This window comes from Athene noctua, chromosome Z (assembly GCF_965140245.1).
Source record: "Athene noctua chromosome Z, bAthNoc1.hap1.1, whole genome shotgun sequence".
Taxonomy (NCBI): Eukaryota; Metazoa; Chordata; class Aves; order Strigiformes; family Strigidae; genus Athene; species Athene noctua.
The window spans coordinates 2,770,703-2,793,194 of NC_134077.1; the positions used below are offsets into that span (position 1 = coordinate 2,770,703).

A 22,492-nucleotide genomic window follows, 5' to 3' on the forward strand; every position below is an offset into this window, starting at 1 on the left:
CTTTCTACACAGATTCGCAAAACTCTTACTCTGTGTGCTAGTCATTTACCATAATAGGTGGCTTTTGAGAAGGGGTTGGAGCTGAGCAGCTCTGGGTGGAAAGGGATAGAAAGGGGAAGGCAGAGAAATATCCCCAGTGCTTCTTCTGTACCCTCCCTTGTGCAGACTTAACTTCAAAAGGAGCACACACACTTCATTTTCTCCTTCCCTCCCCCCTAAAACAAGCAAAAGAACCATAATGCAACAGCTTTCAAAGCCTTTTGTTTTCTTAGAAATATCCTGTTGGGTGAGCTCACTGTGTGCACGTTGCATATGTAGCTGCATGTGCCTAACAACCACCCTTAACTGATTTTCTTTGATTCATTCTTCTGATTCAGTTCTCAGCTTCAAATGCTGGTGACACCTCTTCAAGCTGCTTCGCTAACTGTGTAGCAAGGGGACCCAAGAAGTGCTAGTAAGTCTAGTCTTCAAGATTCAAAAAAGACCGTTTTATTTATTACCTGGGAAAATATAAGCATTGTTGCCTTGGCCTGGTTTGAAGGTTCTTCCATCTTTCAGAGTCACCAGCTCGAAGGGACTGCCACTGGCAAACAAGCAACGGCCCTGTTAAACAGAGGAGTAGCCACAGTCAGGCCTCTTCTAAAGAGCAATAGAGTCATGAAATCCAGGGACAGCAGAGTCCTACAGCTCCCCAGCAGCTCTAGGACTGCATCAGGATTACTCAGGGGACTAGATTATGCAGGGACTAGACGATCTTCGAGGTCTTTTCCAACCTAGATGATTCTGTGATACTCGAGCACGCAGCCAAATGCAAAAAGGCAAACGGCCCTACTGAATGCAGCCGGATTCCAGCACATAAATCTCTTGCTGACTCAATTCCTACAATCCTAAAATGACACAGTAGGGCCTGGAAGAGATAACAGAATCAGTAAGCATCTGCCTGTTTCTGCAGCAAACATCTGGAAAGCAAGAGGCAAGCACACACACTGAATTGTGCAGCTTTCTAAGGAGTGGGAGCAATCTGGTTTATCTTTCATTGTTCCTTAAGACAGCAATGACTCAGAGGAACTACTCACACGCAAAATAAAGTACTTGTGTGTTAACCCTGATTATAACCATAACCATTTATCAGGAACCATGGCCACAGGCCAGGACCCACCACCGTAAGGACTGTGCAGAGACAGTTGAATAACGTCCACTTCCAAAAAGGAGCCTGAAACAGCAGTACAGGAACAAAAAGTCACTTGTTTGCTGAGGGGTGGGAGGGTGAAGGGAGGGACTGCTCTATCCTACTTGTATCGCTGAGAGCTCTGAGTGAGTAACACAATTTGCTTCTCCTTCCTTTGAAAAGGATTTTAATCAGCACAAATTATTAAAACAAACCCAGAGTTTGGAGCGTGATATACAGCCTCCAGATAAATGACCCTTTCCTCAAGCAGTAAAACCCTTAAAAGCAAAAAAAATCTTCACTTTCTTTTGAGTAACAGGTTAAATAACCTAACATTAAAATATTCAAGGCTCCCCACGACCACCACATTTGAGAAGAAATTACTAAAGATCGGGAACAATCTTTTGGGGATTTGAATAATCCCCAAAACAACAGGGTGGGGTTTTTTGTGTAAGGAGCAAAACACATGGATGCATTTGAGAGCAATGAAAATGAAAAACACAACAAAAAGCCCACACAATACACAGTGACGGAGGGCACTAAAGCCTCTTCAGGCTTTTACAGGTGCCATCTAGTGGAAAAAAAATGAGGAAGGTGTCATCATTAATCTTTTCATTTGTTTCCTGACTTTCTAGTTCAGCCTAAAATTTCACACCAGCCAGGATTAGGCTGTTCCCAAGGCCAGGAGGCACATCAGGCCGACAGCTCGGATTCCCTAATTGCCTGACAAACTTTGTTAGTTAAATGACTAAGTAAAGTCAGAGAGGATTTCCTAAGTAATTAGTGCGTCTTGAAGGGAAAAATATCCATTTGGAAGGGCAAACTATGGGTTAGCTGAGGACATTTCAGAGTACTAAAGAGCACTGGGAAAACAAACGTTAGATATGGAGAAAAGTCTAAATACAGTATTTATTAATAAGGACTGAGACAAAATTACATCCATTAGTTCACTGATCAGTAATATTTAATTGTCCAAATAACCCATGTCTATAATTAAAAATTTATGGTAAATCATGAATAAAAGGACACGTGGATCCAATACAGGAAAACCACCAAAGATCCTCTTTCCATTTAGCACAAACGTTTTAAATAGCACTATGCTCACACAACTGCTTCAGTGAGGACATGTTACCCTACCTGAATCTAACCAGCAATCTCTTTTTTTCTGAATCTAATAGCGACAGCTACCCTGAGGTCCAACTCCTTGGGACTCACCAAACAGCCACAGAGAATGAGTGAGCCTCTTCCCTTAAAACCTCTATTGCTCTCTTGATATTCTGTAAAAAGTACAAGCAAAAATAAGGCTGGTTTTCCCTCAAAATAGTGCTGCTGGCCTCCTTCAGGCATCAGAGATGGTAGTAGTTTTTATATTTATTTATGCCAGTTAAAGGCTTGGCTGTATGACTAACTCTTTGGTTTATAACTTTTGTTTTTGATAATGGAATTTAATTTTATATACTGAAACACTGCCCAACTCGCTGTTCTGGCTAATGCAAGATATCTGAGAGATATTAAACCATCTTCACTTAAAAGCATTCTCATTTACTATTAAAAGCTAAGGTCTAAATTTTGTCCAGAGTCTTGTTATTCCTGCCTAAGGCTCTCTGTGGACCTGCAAATCTCTGCAGCAAGAGCTCCCTCTGAGCTGACAGGCTCAGTAACAGGGAATCTGAAGACGATGCCCTTGCTGGTGTGAAGCAAACTAATGCTGGGAACTGAGCCACACTAACAGTGGAAGGAAGGAAGGAGTTCAGAGTTCTGCATCAAGAAACAAAGATCTCCACCCATTCATTTTCACATGAGTCACTTGATTTGGAACTGTATTTAAAAAAAAAAAAAAAAAAAAAAAAAAAAAGAAAAGGGGAAAAAAAAAAAAAAGATCTTTTCATGAGTCCCACCCCTGAAGTCTGCAGGCAGGCCCTGTGGACAGGGCAGAGATCAGAGTGATGTAAAGGAAAGGCATTGCCAGCCAGTTCAAAGAGTTAACTGGGTCTGCTTGACACTCCCATTGCCCCCAGCTCCTTCCCCTCAGGCTCTCTTCAAAGATGATTAATTTTCTATAAAAAACTGTGCAGAAGGATAAAAGACTTGCTTCATTAAAGGCAAAACCACGGTCTGGATGCATTGGTGTTATGAAAAAAAGCACCACAGAACCCCAACCTCCAATCCCCCATAAGCACCCCACAGTGTTGATGGTTTTAGAGGTAACGGTGTGGAATGAGGTGTGTTTATTCTGGGTTCACTGGTTTCAGTGTTTAGTGGTGCCAGTGTCTGAGAGACAGGACCCTGCGAGAGGGGAACACGAGGATAGAGAAGCCCCCACTGACTCCTCAGCTGGAAGCATAAATCCTCTCAGGACACTGTTAACGATACAAATTCTGGCCTGCAGACACTAGGAAATGAGTGCAAAGCAGAATTCTTGGGTTGGGGCAAGAATATTACCTGCTTTAAGGACTTTACTCAGGCATTACAATTTAAAGGTTCCACCTGGTCTCTCAATGTTAACATAGGATGTTTCTTTAAAACCCCAAAATAATTAAAAAGCACGGTGGGAAACAGTTAATCCATCAAAGCTATGAAACAGTACCTAGTGGTCGTTCTTTTAAATTAAACAGTACCTAGTGGTACTAGTGGTCATTTTTTTACAAAGTAATAAGATTTAGGCTATTTTCAGCTTTGCAAAATGTACTAGTGGTGGTTCTTTTACAAAGTAATAACAAGAATCAGGCTATTTTCAGCTTTGCAAAATGTACTAGTGGTCGTTTTTTTACAAAGTAATAACAAGATTTAGGCTATTTTCAGCTTTGCAAAATGTACTAGTGGTCGTTTTTTTACAAAGCAATAACAAGAATTAGGCTATTTTTAAGCTTTGCAAAATGTCATTATTTAAAATTCAAGACTTCTTATCAAATCACCTCCATTTACTTTTGCCAGAAGCCAAGATCTCTATGATGATGTCAGTAAATCCAAGTGATAATAAAATAACTGGAGTTCTTGCATCCTCATCCTCACAGTTCTATGCCAAAGTGCCAAGGTCAACATTTCTAAGCATTACATACCTCTGTTAACGTATATGCTTCCTCTGCTGTGCATTCAGCTTTTGCTGTAGGGTTACTTAGTGCAAATATTATGGGTCGCTCATTGATAGAGGCCATTGCTTTGATCACCTCCTGAGAGAAGAGCCGCCCAGCTCCTGCAACTCCTGAAGTAAATAGAAACACATAAAAAGAGAATCAATACTTGACTACCTCAGGGCAGATGAGATTAAGTTTGTGTCACCCCTGAAGTCTCCCCCTCAGAGCAGGCTTTTCTAGCAGCAGGAGACAGAAACCAGGCACTGCTTTGTTAGGGGCTGCTTAAAAATTCTCATTTTCACAGGAACATCTAATTAATGCGTTCCAAAAGCCTGTTTTACATGATTTTTTTTTGGTATTGATCTGTGTAAAGAACACTTATTGCTGCCCTGGATAAGCAAGTGGGAACTCCAGGTTCTTCACAGATGACTGATCCTAGCTGAGTGTTAACTCTGCAATGCACATTCCCTTGGTACAGGTATCTCTGACCACACACATAGGTGCAAATACATAAAAAAAAAAAAAAGTGGCTACAAACTTCAGGGGTTTGGCTACTCAACAAAAAAAACCCTTTTCCAAAGAAACTATGGGCAAAGGAAACTGCAGAGTTGTACCAGGAAATACCTGTAATCCCACCTGATCCGCAGACAGCCAGAGTTATAAATCATTAAGTACATATTGATTTATGGGTAAATATAAAAAATGTGATCTAACAGGTACTGGGGATGTGCAGTATGAAACAGCTCCTTCAAGCCATGCTGCTGGCAGATTCTGGCCAGAGAAGCTGACTAGGGAAACAAAGGTCAGAAAAAAGAAAATTATCCAAGATAGGGAACTCTTGTAAAGCAGAAAATGTGCTGTTTGTGACTGCTCTCTGTAGGGAATGTGTCTGGGAAAAAGGTTTTATTTTTGCCTTAGTGCCCTTCATTACAGTTTCAGTTCATCGCGGCCACGCAGGCCCTGAGAATGTGCTCAGAGTTTTCTAAGAAAGGGCCAACACCAGCTGGACAAGGACTAGAGGAAATATTTAAAAAGGACACAAGGTGCAGAGGAGCACCACAGCTGCAGCAAAGGATTCACTGAGAGCTACCCTACAGCTCAGTATATTTTCCAACAGAAAACTGACCTCATTTTCATCTTATTTACACCAGCAGAAATGCAGATGGCTGTCACCGACCTCCCTGGAGTCACGCGAGCAAATTAAACGCAGCAAGTAACTAAACGATGGAAATACAGAAATAAAAATAACCTTACTTACCAATGATAGCTGAAGGCCTAAGTACGTTCACTGCCTCTACAAATGTCTTTGGTATCTGCTCTGGAGCCTGGTGCGTAAAAGGTTCTTGATTGGAATCAACCTTTTGTTCTCGGCCCTACAGATAAAAAGTTTATTTATTTATTTATTTATTTATTTTGTTTTGGTGAGGAGGACACAGAAAGCACTGGCCATCTGTGCTGTGATATTTCAAGGATGGGTGCACCCCTACCTGAATTAGTAAACCATATTTGTCAAACATCCATATTCTCCTGTAGGCTTCCTCAGCAGAAACACCGCTTTCCATCATAGCCATAACGATGAGGTTTGCAATTCCCAGGGCGGCCTTGTGGGTAAAAGGAATTTTGAATTTTAACAAGTCACAAAAGAGGTCCATCACCACAAACACCACCCTGTTCAAGAACCCCACAAAAACTGTTTAGTAAGCCAGCTCTGAAACACAAGCAGTGTTTGCCTTGATGGGGGCAGACTCCTGGGATCAACAATGTCACATCTTCACAGGATCCCAGAATCATCTGGGCTGGAAAAGCCCTTGCAGCTCCTCCAGCCCAACCATGACCCTCCCCCTGACCGTTCCCAACTCCCCCAGATCCCTCAGCGCTGGCTCAGCCCGACTCTTCAACCCCTCCAGGGATCCCGGGGACTCCCCCCTGCCCTGGGCAGCCCATTCCAACGCCCAACAGCCCCTTCTGCACAGAAATCCTTCCTCAGAGCCAGCCTGACCCTGCCCTGGGCAGCTTGAGGCCATTCCCTCGGGGCCTGGCGCTGGCTCCTTGGCTCCAGAGACTCATCCCCCCTCTCTGCCCCCTCCTGGCAGGGAGTTGCAGAGGGCCAGGAGGTCTCCCCTCAGCCTCCTCTTCTCCAGACTGAACCCCCCCAGTTCCCCCAGCCGCTCCCCAGCAGACCTGTGCTCCAGACCCTGCCCCAGCTCCGTTGCCCTTCTCTGGCCACGCTCGAGTCATTCAATGGCCTTTTTGGGGTGAGCGAAAGAGAGCAGGCAGCTTTTGTGGCTACTGTACCCCCATGCCTGTACCACTTCAGCAGCCACAACTAGACAATATGAACAAATCTGTGCTGCAGCCCTCCTGTCAAGAAACCATGGTGTACTGTTTTCTGCCCAACTGCCTTCCGAAGTGCTAAGGCTTGGACAACAGGCCCAAGCTAGAGTTGACCTCTAGATGAATCCTGTCTATTTTATAACTGATAACCACTGTGCTAGTAGGGATTGTGCTGGGTTATAACAAACCACCTGTGCTGATGTAAGAAGTGCCCAAGTGTTGAAGTGTTGAAGCCTCAACAACAGGCCCCGAGCCGCAGCTCCTAACTTAGTGTGTAGTCATTAGTGAACTGGGTATGCTCATTAATGAAAGGTGCCGCTCGGACAGAATATAATCAGCAGTGAGGATGAAATGCTGAGAGACTGTGTCCAACCTCCCTTGTGTAGCCTTGCTCAAGGCTGGAACCCAAGTGTTTGGCCTCGTTAGACCCTCCCTTGGTTCTGCCCCCCGAGCCCTGGCCAGGCTTTGGGTGGAATCCAACAGGAGGATGAAACCAGATGTTCCCACTCAAAACAAAGGTGCCAGCTATTCTGACTTGCTGATTTTGGGGTACGTAAGGCTGGACCCGCTCACAGCGACTTTGGCTGCCTCAGCCGCGGGTGGACACACCGCGTGGGACTTCCCACTTGCCAGGAAAGGCTCAACAAATCCTGGTGCAACCGGGGCTGCCCAGTGACTGCGGGTCTGGGTGATGGTAACGGGGGCAAGGGGTGATGGATCTTTCTTAACCGCTGTTCCCTCTCTCACGTAGCAATGATTTGATGCATTACCCTGTATTTCCCTGTTTGTTTCAGTGCACTACTCTGCCTTTTCTTACTGCATGTTTCCTGTATTACTCCGTTACATTATTTAATTATCCCCAGTAAAATACTCCTACTCTTGTCACTCTGCTGTCCGAGTTTAATCAGTATCCTTAATCACCAAAACACTTTCCAAACCTCTCCCTGCGATAAAGGCCTTGCAGGCAGAGGGCAGAAGGTAGATGCTGACAGTGTTTCCCTCCACGTCCCTTTCCTTGGCTCCCTGCACAAGCTGCTCAGGCTGGCAGAAGAAATAACAGAGAGGGAAGTGCAGAGCAGGGCTCAGTGCTCCAGCAACAACACAGCACTGGCCAATTACTGCAATCAGGACCTTCCCCCGCTGGAGAAATTTTCAGCTAATTCAGTTATTTTGTCAGCACCACAGAAGCAATTTTGCTGATACACTCAGAAGTACAGTGCTGGTCCTGACACTGCTGTCCCTGTAAATAACTACTGTCCACTGCAAACAGCCACTTTAACTTGAAAAGAAAACCACTGTGTACTTCTCTCCAGTGTTATAAAAATTAACAGGATGTTCTTACCCTCTTTCTTACTTAATTGTAATTTTTTTGGTAAATTCCCCTTCAACTACACACAAGGCCCTGATGCTTTTTTTCAAGTCTGTGTAAGGAAGTGAAAAACCTGAATCCTTGCAAAAGTTAAACAATTTTCAAATAATTATCTTTAAGCAGCTAGTCCCTTATGTCAATGTATTTCAGCTGGCCTTATATAAAAAGTTCAGCCACAGAATTCAGAGAATGTGAATCCCAGAATCCTTCAGGTTGGAAAAGCCCCTCGGGATCATCGAGTCCAACCCTCAGCCCGACTCTACAAAGTTCTCCCCTACCCCACATCCCCCACAGCTCATCCCAACGGCCCTGAAACCCCCCCAGGGATGGGGACTCCCCCCTCCCTGGGCAGCCTGTGCCACTCTCGGACCACTCTTGCTGGGAAACATTTTCTCCTCCTGCCCAGCCTGACCCTCCCCTGGGGCAGTTTCCAGCCGTTCCCTCTTGTCCTGTCCCTGATCCCCTGGGAGCAGAGCCCAGCCCCAGCCTCTCTGCAATGTCCTGTCAGGAGCTGCAGAGAGGGATGAGGGCTCCCCTCAGCCTCCTCCTCCTCACACTGAACACTCCCAGCTCCTTCCCTGCCTCCTCACAGGATTGATTCTCCAGCCCTTCCCCAGCCTCGTTGCCCTCCTCTGCCCTCGCTCCAGCCCCTCCAGATCTCTCTGGGATTGAGGTGCCCAGACCTGGACACAACGCTCCAGGTGTGGCCTCACCAGTGCCGAGCACAGGGGGACTGTCACCTCCCTGCTCCTGCTGCTCACACCAGTGCTGACACAAGCCAGGATGCCGTTGGCTTTCTTGCCCACCCGGGCACACGCTGGCTCACGTTCAGCTGCTTAATCTCCTCAAATCCCACCGAACCAGAAAATATACAGTTAAATCTCTTGTTGTTCTAGAGCTTGGAAGAGAACTCACCTCTCCTGCTCCAAGGAACAGCACTTTCTGCTCTGCAAGTGGTCTACCCGTGGCCTTCTGTGCTGCCAGCAGTCCTGCCAAGGCCACTGAAGCTGTCCCTGTAAAAGCAGTACAAATCTTAAGTGAGCTGAACAGATCTACGTGGCAGATTATCAGTTTAGGCGAAGTTCCTGCATATACATTAAGGAACATAAACAACGGGCATACCTTGAATATCATCATTGAAAGTACAATATTTCTCTCTGTATTTTCTTAAAAACCGAAAAGCGTTGTGGTTTCCAAAGTCTTCAAATTGGATAAGTGTGTTCTGGCCATACCTACAGAACAGGGTAAATATTCCTATCACTAAACCCATAAAGAAAATACCATGCTTTTAAGACAAATTCTGCAGGTAATCACTTATCTTTGGGAAGAGGATGCCCTCAGGCCTCTCACTGCTTAAAACAGTTCCATCTCTGTTCTGTGTATATTTAACAGACAACTACAAGCAGCATGTTGCAGGTGACGGAGAAAATCACTCCAGAGCCAGAAATACAGCCACGTCTCTTAAGTTCTGGTCCTGTCTTTATTCTTTAAATGACTGTTTCAAGGACAGTGTGTTACGTGGGGTTTTTGCCAGCAGTTTTGGCCATACTTCCATAGAGAATATTCAGTGTCATACCTGTCTGTAATGGCTTCCATAAATTCATCAATTAGGTCATCATAGACCTGTGAGCGATCCCTCTTTTGGTATAGGCCCATATAAAATGGATCTTTTAAGAGTGTCTGAAAAAGAATAAATCAGAGACAGCAGCAGGATGAATCACTTCCTCAATACACACTTTCCAGAGTTCACAGTAACACACTTCACACCGAAGGTACTGCATTTATACAGCCACTGTAACTGCCTCCAGTCTATAGCAATGTTCAGTAATTTCAGCTGGCACTTGAGGTTGCTGATGGCTGCTTTTAAAATGGAACAAATCAATACTGTGAACAATAAACTGCTTTAATAAATCTGATTCACATTTCCAGCTTCTTAAAGTCAGGTCAACCTGACTGTCTATATTACAGTGTTCCAGCATTCAAATTACTTCCAAATGCACCATTTCACTGACAAATTAACTGGCGTTTGTCCATCACTCATATGTGACTGTAGAGTGAATTCTAAATCGTTTACCCTTCCATAAAATATTTGGTTTTATCTTAAATAAGTGCTCAAACAGAAATCTTCTCTAATAGTACTAAATACTCCTACATAAATACTTTTCACAGGGATAATTTATGGCAGGCAAAGTTCAGTCAAACTCACGGTATTATCAGTTCCAACGTCGATGCACACAGGCAAGCATTTATCTGGATGTATTCCTGCACAGGCTGTATACAAACACAGTTTTCCTACTGGAATTCCCATCCCATACACACCCAGGTCTCCAAGACCCAATATTCTTTCTCCATCAGTGACGACAACAGCCTGAAAACAAAAGCAGGTGAAATGATATATGATCACTGAAATTTATAAAGTTTAGAGTAATAGCAGTTGTGGGTTTTATTTCCAGGCAAAAATTCAAGTATGTTTGCATAGTCAAACAAAGAATGGGTGACAAGGAATATTTTACTTGAAGCAATAATGTTTAATGTTAGAATCTGCTGTGCTCCTTTGCTGAAATCCACTGCCCAGACCCTTGAAAGCTAAGTGGGAAGGATCCAAGCTGTCGTGTGGAACTGCAGCTTGTAACTTGGGTTTATGGTTCCCACTTGTAAACCCAGACATGAAAAAGTTTGTATAAGTATCATACACCTCATCTCCCCTTGTGGTTCTCAACCCAAGTGGGTCAGACTGGATTTAATGGCAAAATCTGGGCCTCCCAACTAACACATCTGTGTCCTAATCTGAGGACAAGATCCTCTCTCCTACTGCTACATAACAGAGGTGCATCCCCCAATACCTTTCCAAAAGGTGGATTTATGAAGTAAAACTAAAAGTTTGGCAAGAATAGTTTGCATCATCACTGTTTACTCAAACCATAAATAGGATAAAACACCGTTCTTCAAAATAGACATCTTCATTGGCTGTATTTCACCATCATCACCAAATAGCTAAGGATGAATTATTTAGTCTTTACATTTCCATCAAATACTAACAAATCTTAAAAAGCTCAATTGAGATTAAATAACAACCAGAAAAAAAAAAAAAATTTCAAAATTATACAGTGGTAGTACCTTAACGTCATTCTCTGGCCAGTTGTTCACAATTGACCTTATATGGCCTCTGTCTGAGATAGAAATAAATAATCCTCTGAAAGAAGAAAACAAAGCAGATATATTTTGTAGGTGGCAATTAGAAATTTCACCTTGCTTTGGAAAACGAAATGTCAAACAGCACAATTTCCTTAAAATTTAAAGCGCTGCAATCACTGCTATGAATCACCCGAAGGACAATTTCTAATACACAAGTTTATTTGGCTGCTTAGACACTTTAAAATAAGAACCCAGAGAAAATACTTTTCGGGATGCTACGTGGGTTTTACACTACTGCAGATAATTCACCTTTAATACTCCTCTAGGGCAAAACACCTCTGGTGTTAACGTCTGACACGACAGGATCTATGCTCCCCTGTAAGGGTATGAGAAAGGGAACATGATCTTAAGCCTGGCTTTACCTTAGTGAGTCTCCGTTCATCACATTACACAAGGGGAGGGGAGGGAAAAGAAATGGAAGAAAAAGACCGGGACTGAACATACTGTCTTCTCCAAGACCAGGAGGAGAACAGTGTTTCCCACTGCTGAGTGCTCCTCCACGGGAACATGGGAGGGGAGCAAAGGAGCAGGAAAGAGCAAAGATGAAGAGAAATGTCTGTATTTCTTATGCTCAAGCAAGAGCAGTTGTTAGGAGGAAAGGGGGCGTGAAAGATTCCGCAAAGGTGGGAACAGGTAAATTCCCAACACTTGGAAAGTGCTGCTTCTTGGGAAGAAAGGGGCACAACCTGAGTTCCAGGCCATGCTGCTGTTCCTTGTACAGACAACTTGTAGAGAGGGACACTTTTCAAACTGGTCTATAATACATATGGAGACGTGGAAGAGGAAAGAAAGCCTGTTAGAACTAAGAGTTCATCTTTACAGAATCCCAGAATCATCTGGGTTGGAAAAGCCCTTGCAGCTCCTCCAGCCCAACCATGACCCTCCCCCTGACCGTTCCCAACTCCCCCAGATCCCTCAGCGCTGGCTCAGCCCGACTCTTCAACCCCTCCAGGGATCCCGGGGACTCCCCCCTGCCCTGGGCAGCCCATTCCAACGCCCAACAGCCCCTTCTGCACAGAAATCCTTCCTCAGAGCCAGCCTGACCCTGCCCTGGGCAGCTGGAGGCCATTCCCTCGGGGCCTGGCGCTGGCTCCTTGGCTCCAGAGACTCATCCCCCCTCTCTGCCCCCTCCTGGCAGGGAGTTGCAGAGGGCCAGGAGGTCTCCCCTCAGCCTCCTCTTCTCCAGACTGAACAACCCCAGTTTCTTTCACATCCCCTGCCCCAGATCAGGAGCAAAATCATGAGTTTCTTACTGTCTTCATCACAGCAGCTGCACTACACAGCCGAGTCCTCACAGCAGCGAAGCATTAGCCCTTCCTCCACACAGCACTCAAGCCTTCAAGTGAGAGAGCTCTAGAAATACGCTGAATTGCATTGAGAGCACTCTGGAAATGAGCTGAAATGACTGCCAGTCTGAACTGGTGTCCTCCACACGAAACTAATAACCAGAACGGTTGTTCTGAAGTCACTGCTGAAGCCAAACCAGATCCCAGCCAAGCTGTGGCAGAATAACTGACAGCTGACACCTAGTATCAAAGCTTTAATGATCTCCAGAAATTTCCTCCGAATGCTCCGTCCCGATACAGATCCTCAGACTCTCAGATGTGGTTCTGAGAGCTGGAGAGAGCCACAGCACTCTCCTCGGAATTAAAGAGCTGCATGGCATCTAGGAAGAGCTGGAAATGAGGCTGAAGCCCTGCATGTGTGGTATTTACGTGCCACATCACCACTTCTGTTTTCAAATGTTGTGTTTTCCAATATAAACTGGGTCTTGAGATATTATCTAATGGACTTTTACTGCCCCTGAACTGGCACCGAGTCTTGTGTAGCTGAATCCAAATGAAAATGAAATAAAACCTTTCCAAACCTCAGGCAAGTATACGGAAAAAAATATAATAAGAGTAGCAGCAATATTTATCTATTGTTCTTACTTTGGTCTCCTGAAGATGTGTCCATACTGGGAGCAGGCAAGGCCTACTGTTGGTGTGTATACAATCGGCATTAAGCGCTCAATATCATCTTGTAACACCCTGTAGAATAATTTTTCATTTCTCTCTTGGATTCCCATTATGTAAATATACCTGAAATTAAGCAAAAGAAAAAAAAAAACACAACAAAAAAACCCACTTATTGTTTCACATTTATGCTTATTTAAAACACCGTGAAAAATGTCAAAGCCAACCCAAATAATTCTCCATGTAATAATTCTCCATGGAATTCCTGCTTCCACCTGAGTCGGGCTTTGAGCAATTAACAAAAGTTGGAAAAGAGAGAGCAGCAGTACTAAAAAGCTGAAATAAAAATACTGACACACCATGCATGCTAACAAGTTCATGTGCAAATGTGCATTGGGATAAAAGATAACCCATGGATTGATTACAGGATGCAGCTGGGAGTCTCATTACTGTTAAAAAAAAAATAATAAATTATCAGTGAAAGAATTTTTCATCCCCCGAAAGTAAGATATTGATAGTAAGGTCTTGTTAATCCTAATGTTTAACACAGTTGTAAACCAAATTAACTCCTAACAGAAAGTTCATTTATGGACTTGCCTAGGTGTGTAAATTAAACCTGCATTTTTGCAAATTTACCTACAATCTACCATATATCAATTTATATTCGGTCTTGCTGACCCAACAACATCAAGACAATGAATTAGTGGCTCATCTTAGGCTATACCAGCCAGGCACTTTGCCAATACGTCTGACATGACTGTTGCAGATCAGCAAGTGCCATGATGTGGATTTAAAAGTCATCTTTCAGTTTTCATGAGAACAAAAGGGTTTTGATGTGGTCCAGTAAGCTTCAAACCATTCCAGTGTTCCTCTTGCCTTTAGGAGACAGCCTATTTTTACGTGCAGATATACACAGGCTTAGATGAAAATTCTACCGGGATGCTAAAAACATGCCAGTCTAAAAAAAAAAAAAAAACCAAATCAAAATCCTCCACATTTCTTTTATCAAACCAGTGGGCTAAACAACAACAAAAAAATTATATAAAAAAATTACACATTATGAGACTCAAAATTCTAACCCTGTAATTCCTTTCTAGCAGGAACTACTGTATGTGATAAACACGGTTTTTCATACCTAATCATCAAACCCTCAATTTATCTTCATTCTAGCATGGGCTAGCTGCCCCCTCCTCTCCCTCAAGAGTTCTGTCCTCTAACAACCTGCCACTTCAATCTTACAGAATATTACAGAAATGCGCGTTACATATTGCAGCAAGGTTTGCAGCTTTCTTACTGCCTAATTTGTGCACATTCATTTTCCTTACCATATGACTATGGAATATTAAAAAAAAAAAAAAAAAAAAAAAAAGGCTCCCCAACCTCATTCAGCCACATGATGAATGGATGATTGTTGAAAGCAGTTTTCTGGGCAAAAATAAAAATAACCAACAACTGAAAAACCCAGTGGAGGCACAGAAACATTGTTTGGTTATCCCTGTGCAATATTTTACAGCAATTTCCAGTTACTTGCGTGACACAACAAGGCCAGAGGAGCGCTTACTTTTCCAAGGGGTCAGTCATTTTTGCCAAATTCTTATGGAAACGTAAGGCTTGAATGTCCTGTGTCTCTATTTTAGGAGGTAGAAGTCCTTGCAACCCAAGCATTTGTCGTTCATGTAATGTAAATGCCATGCCCTGAAAAGAAGAGAGGTGAGAAATAATTAGTTCTTCCTCGAGCATTTCTGTTTACAATCTATTTGCCATTTCTGACTACCCACTGCATCCTTTTCTCACGGCAGCTGTCACAGCGGGCAGGGTTTGGATATATTTGCCTCTGCTGGGGTTTTCCTCATCCTTTGTGGGTCTCCCTTTTGTCCACTGCTTTTCCCCATCTCCGAGTCCTCACGCCTTTTGCCACCTTTTCATTTTTCTCTGTGAATCTGGAGAACAACTAAAAGATCCCCCCACAGACAGGCTAAGGTTTAAAACTGAACTAACAGCTGTTTCTTGAATTGTTTCACAGGCACATAAAGTGGACCAAGAACATGTGGTCACCCAGTCTGGGCCCTACAATCACAGACAGTAACATTTAGTCCTCAGAGTTTTGTATTAATCGCTCCGTTTGCTGCTTTTCTCTGCAAATTTTCAGTAATTCAACCACATGCCAAAGTTACTGAACCACCCTAATGTTTCTGTTGAGATCACAATTCAACCCAAATCCTTCATTTTTTACTTAGGGATAGAGCTAACCTATTCATCTCCAACTGTAGTTGTCTACTACTAAAAAGCCTCACTTGTAACAAATTAAGTTTCCAGGAGAGTTAAACTGAAAAAATAGTCCACCACTTCCATTCTTCTCTGTTTCAAGGTGGATGAAGAATTTTAGTTATTGTCATTTAAATAGTAAGTTGAATTATTTAACAATAACATTCAATAAAACTGCCTTTTCACTTAGTACACAGAACAATCTGCTCTGAGCAACTTAACTTGAAGTTTGCTACTTCCAAACCAGCACTGATAAACTTTCCTTATTTCAGTTTATCCAACTGGGTCAGTGCAGTGAACGATCAAATCAATATTTGGGAATGCAGGAGCTGAAAAGGCAGGAATGCCTTTGTTGGGCCAAGGCTGTGCCTCAATTTGTAAGCAAAAACAGAATTGGAAAGGGAAAGGTCTATTAGCTGTAACGTTCTGAAAGAGATGGAAACAAGAAACATGAGTTCTGCTCACAAACAACATTTCCTTTGTTTACTAAAGCAGCTAGATTAAAAAACAAGAGCATATTTTCTCAGATTTCCTCACGCTGGAAGCCAATTCTTACTGCCAAGTGAAAAAACAAAAAGGTTTAAAAACTCTTTATAAGGTTTGTTTTATCCCTTGTAATTACACTCCGAATTCCTCCTGCAGTTGGAAAAACCACAAGAAAAAATTTAATATTTTCCCACACTCGAAGGGTTTACAACGAATGTAACTATTCCTTAGGAAAAACCATAATTAATATTTTTGCATAATATTTCTCTTTGCTTATTGAAATCACAGTTGTTTCGACTACGCTGATTTGAGCAGTTCACCTGTTTTTCTGTACTAATTCTAGAATATGTTCTCAAGTAATCAAATATTTCAAGAGTTAGCAAGAAAAAAATGAACAAAACCAAAACCCTGCCGTTTTGCAAAAAATACTCGCAAATATTTTCTTGCCAAAAAAAAATGTGTTTAACCCTAAACTGGATCAATGCTTTGGATTTCTGACAACCTTCCATATGGTAGATTTGACCTTAAATACTGCACTCAATTTATCCTTTTCCTACTATCTGCGAGTCATCCACAAAGCATTGTTTTCTTTCCTCATATAATTGTTATTCTCAAGTATTCTTCCAATCTGGTCTTCAAATGATGGTTTATCCCTTAATTTTTTTACTCTTGTTGCTGGTCTTTTGCTGGGTGTAACAGTCACTTTAGCCACGTGATAATTTTTTCTGAGAACTGATTTGAAGAATCCAAATTTTCCCCTGAGAACAACAACCAGCCAGCAGCACTGGCATGAGAAAAAAGCACCAGGAACACACATTGAATCCTTTTTTTTTTTTTTTTTTCCTATATTGCAAAGGATCTACTTTAGTTTCACTCGTGCATATTTCATGAGAAATACTGAAAAATTCTCTAGGAATGTAAATGCATCTTCCGAACGCACATCTGGGCTATCCTCCCTTTCTCCTTAATGACCCTCTAATTTGTCATCATCAGTTTATAACTTTTTAAACCAACCTCTTTCCCGAGACAAACTGTACTTGTAGTGCAAGTGATAATTTAAGATACAAAGCTGAGTACAGCTGGTAAACATCTGTCATATTTTGACTGTTACTTTAGGCACTACAAAACCAAAAATATGCCGAAAGATTTATGATATTAAGAAGAAAAACAAAAAACAACTTAGTCTCTTTTCAGACGATATATAAACCCTGCCCAGTAAAACCACTGAAGTCACTAGTTTAAGGCATGTCAAAGGCCAGAATCCCTTCAGTGAGTGGTACCATACTGGCTACACTGACATTTTACACTGAACTGGCTGAAATATCTCACTAGCAAAACCTACGTCCTCCCCATCAGCAACTCTCAAGTCCCTTAAAATCTAAAAAAATCTAAAAAAAATTAAAATCTACCTAATTTCTAATTTCCACTATGAGCATGACACTGGGACATGGCTTTGCCTTAATTTCCCTGTACAGCAAACCCAGTGACCTTAAACTACCAGGATCCTTAATCATATCAAATGAGCCCTGAAGTTAGTACCAAGCAGAACAGCCACCCATTTTTATTCAGTTTATTCATGTTTTTTTCCAGTCTGTAGGCAACCTGGTTTTTCAGTGTATCTGGAGTTACAGTAACATTAAACACAGTGAATTCTTTAAGTGGTACTAAGTACTTCCAGCTGTTTATTTACATGAAAATTAGATTTTAAACGCATTAAAAAACGCTTTAATTTTTGCCCAGGCCTAACTCAGGAACCCAAATGCCATCAGCCTCCATACAGAAATTTAATCCTCGTTCCAACTAGGACAGAACAAGTTTAGTCCAGAGCAGCACTATAAAAAACCCAGAGCCCTTCCAACACTTGCTGTATTCCCATTCAGTATCTTGGTCCATGACCATCATCTTGCCTCCTGGTTTGGATTTGGGATTGCAGCTCGGTTGCACCTCGCAAAACAGAATTTTTTTTTTTTTCTTAAACTAGCGTGCCTAGGAGCTGCAGTGTTACAAATTTCCTAACCTTGTCCCTCCTTTTCTAAACCCCAGTACAGTTTGCCAGAACCAGCCATCAGGCCCCAGTGAATTGGGGACGCTCTCAGCAATTTGCAGCAGCAGGACTGATGGTCTCAAAGGCACTTAAGACCCCTGCACCTACTTAAGGGGCAAATTCCCTCTGGTTTCCACCAGGATTAAATGTCTAAATACTGTAATGATCCCAAAAAGGGATCACTTTTTGGTTTCCTTTGACCCACAGGGCTAGGTGCCCTTTCTCCGAGCGTTACTCACTGACTTACACTTAGATTAGTTTCCTTAATCCTCCTTACAGCTCAGAAAATAAAAGGTGTCCTTTCTAAAATAAAGCAGGGAACACATCTAGGAGAAAACCCAGCACACTTCAAAGACCACAGACAAACTAATTAATACTCACGGACAAATTTCTTGCAACAAAACCAACATATTGCCATGGGGGTTTAAAAAAAAAAAAAAAAAAAAAAGGCAAGTAAAATGAAGCGTTGACAGTTTTTTAGTCAAGACAAGCTCACTGTGCCTTTAATCCACAAACGAGCCGGGACGGGGATCTCACTTCAGCCCTAACAACTGGGCTCTACTACACAAAGCGAGTGGTGCTATAAATACCAGCATATAAAAATTCTAGTTGCCAACTTTGGATGAAGGTGAACGGGAGACCTGAATCCTCCAAGTGTGACTTTTATAGCACCGCTGAGTAAGTAATACTGAGAGGTTTCTAAGCAGAGAAGTACTAGTGGTGATCATTTTTTCCCCCTCTTGCAAAGTTTTGCAGGCATTATCTGTATCGGAGGGGATACTTTTACCTGATACACTCAAGCATTCTGAAAACCTGTAGAGTTTTCAACAAATAACCCATTCATAGCCCCTGAAAAAGATGTAAATGCAAAATATATCCAAACACACCACTGGTTTGGAAAATGAGTTAGCCTACTTCACAGATTTAATCAAATGGTTTTCATGTAACTTCTAGTCCTTATTATATTCAGCAGTACACAGGAGGCTTTGAAGTAGCATCATAAACATTTATAAAATAGATTTTACATTGGATTGTGGGCTGCTGCTTCTCTTAACTCTGCTTCCTTTTGCTAAATCACAAAGTTCACTGTTGCACAACGTCTCCCCTGCAAATTAAAAAAGTTCACTCATACGAATCAAAGGTGTATCTGCTATCTCAACCAGAGATTCAAAGTTTCTCTGTGTTCATGAGAACAGTGTAGCATATGGAAATCTCCTTTCAGTTTTTTTCTTCCTTCATTTTTTTCAAACTCTGTTTCGTATCTTTATTCTTCCCAAACCAGCACAGGACATACACTGGAGGGCATGGCTGATTGAGCACAGCCATCTGCTGAGCTGTGAAAGGATTCAGACCTTCCCCAGGTTATCCAGCCTTTGAAGACCTCAGTCCCTCTGCAGGCAAAACTGCCACGAGCTCTTGTACCACCTCTGTTCTGTGTGAAACCAGATATAAATCACTTTGGTTGCTGAACCAGACTTAGCTAACCCGCAGTAGCTCTCATTTATTAATGATGCAGCTTCAATTAAAAGAGTTTCCCTGAAGAAAATGGGAAAAAGTCAGGATCAGAAAGCCTTTATACACCAGTGAGGAAGTCATCCAGCCCTCTCTAGGGTTTGTTTCTAACCACCAACGGGTATGGTACATCACAAATCGTGAGCATGATGACTGAGATGGTTCATCTACACCCTATGGCATCACTGAACGCCTCAGAGACATTTTATCAACCTGCTGTTTTTCTAACTGAGCAGACGCCATTGCTTTTGTTTCCCTTTAATGGCATTAGTTGTGCAATAAAAAAAAAAAGAGAAACCAGTTTCAAAACCAAGAGAGCTTCCTTCCTTTCTCCACCCACCATCCCCGCAGTGCACCAGCCCTGAGCAGAATAACTGATCTAAGTTAAATGAGGTGCAATGCTACCTACCACCTTTGGCACTTACAGCACCTTTTCAGCCAGATGATAAAAGCTGGTTACAGATTAAACACCTCCATCTCTCCACATTGAATTCCCTTGAAAATCATGCTGATCTCAAGGAAGCTGAGAAAAGCTGCAGAAGCTACAGAGGCACGGCCATGCAACCTCCATCCAACAAGCCTGGCATCTCCAAACCAGTTGGGCTGGAGATTAAACTTTTGGGCTGGGGATGTGTGTGTGTGTGTGCACAAAGAAACCAGCAGTTTCTATCAGTTTCCTGCCTTCTAGGATCTTTCTTCACGACTGATCAGAAAGTGCTGGTAGTATTTCAAGCGCCGAGCAACATGACAATTACCGTTTGCAGTACGGCTCCACATCCTGTTTATCCTGGTTTCCCCAGGAAGGCGTTGGGTATTCTACACCCTGGCTGCTCAACCCAACTGACAAGAGTCTAAAAAAAAATATTAAAATGAAATTAAACGTGTCAAAGACCAGGTGAGAAAGGGCGGGGGAAGAGGAAAGGCAGAACCTGCTTTTAGATCTTAAAGTTCATACAATCTTTCTTCACATTCTCTTGTCCTATCCTATTTATTCTGATCAACTAGCTTTAATTTTCTAGCTTTAATTTTAGGTTGGCTCTTTGTTTGGTTGGTTTTTACTCTGTATTGGAAACAAAGTGTTTGGATATTTGCCAGGAGTCAGCGAGGTCACCTACATCTTTGTTAAGAAAACTGATTCTTCAAACAAAGGTAATATCAGAGTATCTGAAGTATTCAGTATGGCATAGGTGAAAATAAATTGGGCTGAAAAAGTTGGGAATTAATACAGATGAAACTGTGATTAGTGGTCTTGCTAAACAGAAATTCTGAGAACATATGGAAGACAGACACTGGGCCAGTTCCTCAGGAATCAGTCTGGGATTAAACTGCCACTTGTGACACCATCAGTGAATTTTTTTTTTTTTTTTTAATTTATAATGTATTCCCACGCACACATACCCAGGCATATACATACGTACAAATACGTGTGTGGTTAATGCAACGTCCTAAAGATATCTGCCGAAGCTACAAATTTGAGGGGCACTGTCAATACAGGAGAATGATATTAAAAAATGAAAGAACCAACCAATATTGAGGAACAGAGTAATAGAAAAAGGAACCAACTGTACAAAATACGCTTAGAGAATAACAAGAATTGATGGCACAAGGTAGAAAAATCACCAACTAAAATACAGAAAGTGTCACAAATTATTCCGAGTCACAAATTTGCTGCAAGCACACAAAAAGCCAACATAGGAATAATGTTACAGGTCACATATTTCCAGTGAAGATAAAAGCCTGCTTGATACCACTCTACGCCAAGGTCAGGGATCATCTCCTCATGCATCATCTGTTCTGTGCTGGAAGAAGAAATCCTGCCCCTTGAGTGAGAATCCAAAGCATTACCACCATATAAATAACAATTTAATTGCCAGTAATAAACAAATGAGACTGCCCTAACAGCGTTCTAAGCACCCAACAAGCTTAAAATGCTGCCTTGGCACAACAGGGATCTCCAGCAGAATAAAAGGTCCTGAAACCAATCAACTGTAATTTGAATCCCTGTCACAGAGCAGAAATCAAACATCATGGAAGATCGTAAATACCCACGGATGCCAGCAATGGAGTTACAGTATGTTCTGCAATTGTTTGGCTGCAACAGCAAGGGCATTACTGATATAGCCCATGACCTTTTCTGAGCCACCTTTCAGACAAAAAAAACCCAAACCGGTTGATATAGGTGTAGCATGCACCTGCAAAAGACAGGTAAGGATGGGAAATGGGAAAGAAAATTAAAAAAACCCACACATGGTAAGAGAAAAACCTGCTCCAGTGGCAAAGAACAAGAACAGATTAATCTGCACGAGGGGAGGGGATGGCTTTCTGTTAGCGATGCTGCCATCCTGCAGTTCTTTTAGGGCCAACGTTTATTAAAGGAGATCAAATATTCTGGAGACTTGATAGGGACTGTAAAAACTAAACATAAACAACTAAAACACGAGTCATGGAATGATGATCTCAACAAGCTGCCAGTGAGAGATAAAGCCCTTTATCTGTGCCTGTATGTATATGATATATATGCACGAGGCACTGTGGGCAAGAAAAACACAAAGGGTAAAGTACTTTGCATATTTAGTCAATCATTTATTTCTCTGCTGCATTTCCAAAATACATTTCTGTACAGATACAGTATCCAATATCAAGCAGAAGCACTTCACTAGCTTACAGATCCATTCATACAGGTGTCAGCCTTAACACCAAACAGAGCCAAACAAATGTGGAAAGGTTTTTTTCCCCTCTCACAAGTATCATTTCTTGGAGATACTCAAAAATAAATTTAAAAAAAAAAAAACAACCACAAAACCAAAACACAACAGCTATTAATAAGCAGCTCTCTGCTCTTCCCTCCTCCAAAAAAAAAAAAATCATAAAAAATACAGCATTATACTCAGTCCACCAGAGAACTCCAGGCTTAAAAAAAAAAAAAAAAGAGGTTAGAAAGATATTACCACTAGAAAAACAGTAAGAAATGACCTATTGTTTTTGTTTCTGAATACTGTTGCATAATCAGCCCTTGGAAAAGCTTACAGGGCTTGAAATAATTGCTACTGGCATGTCAAAGTGTTTATAGCTCAGGAAAGTCTCGAGATA

General features: G+C 42.1%; 1 protein-coding gene across 1 annotated transcript in view; it reads right to left on the reverse strand.

Annotated features, from left to right (window-relative positions):
- The window catches only part of ME2 (malic enzyme 2), a 37,489-nt gene that overhangs the window by 4,671 nt on the left and 10,326 nt on the right, over positions 1-22,492 (reverse strand). Inside the window, exons 3-13 of the mRNA XM_074931299.1 lie at positions 14,657-14,790; positions 13,072-13,221; positions 11,063-11,138; positions 10,152-10,313; positions 9,522-9,625; positions 9,068-9,177; positions 8,861-8,958; positions 5,730-5,843; positions 5,501-5,615; positions 4,228-4,370; positions 501-603 (exon numbers count right to left, since the gene is read on the reverse strand). Of these exons, the coding sequence (XP_074787400.1) occupies positions 501-603; positions 4,228-4,370; positions 5,501-5,615; positions 5,730-5,843; positions 8,861-8,958; positions 9,068-9,177; positions 9,522-9,625; positions 10,152-10,313; positions 11,063-11,138; positions 13,072-13,221; positions 14,657-14,790 (1,309 nt within the window). The remainder of the gene's footprint in view (positions 1-500; positions 604-4,227; positions 4,371-5,500; positions 5,616-5,729; positions 5,844-8,860; positions 8,959-9,067; positions 9,178-9,521; positions 9,626-10,151; positions 10,314-11,062; positions 11,139-13,071; positions 13,222-14,656; positions 14,791-22,492) is intronic.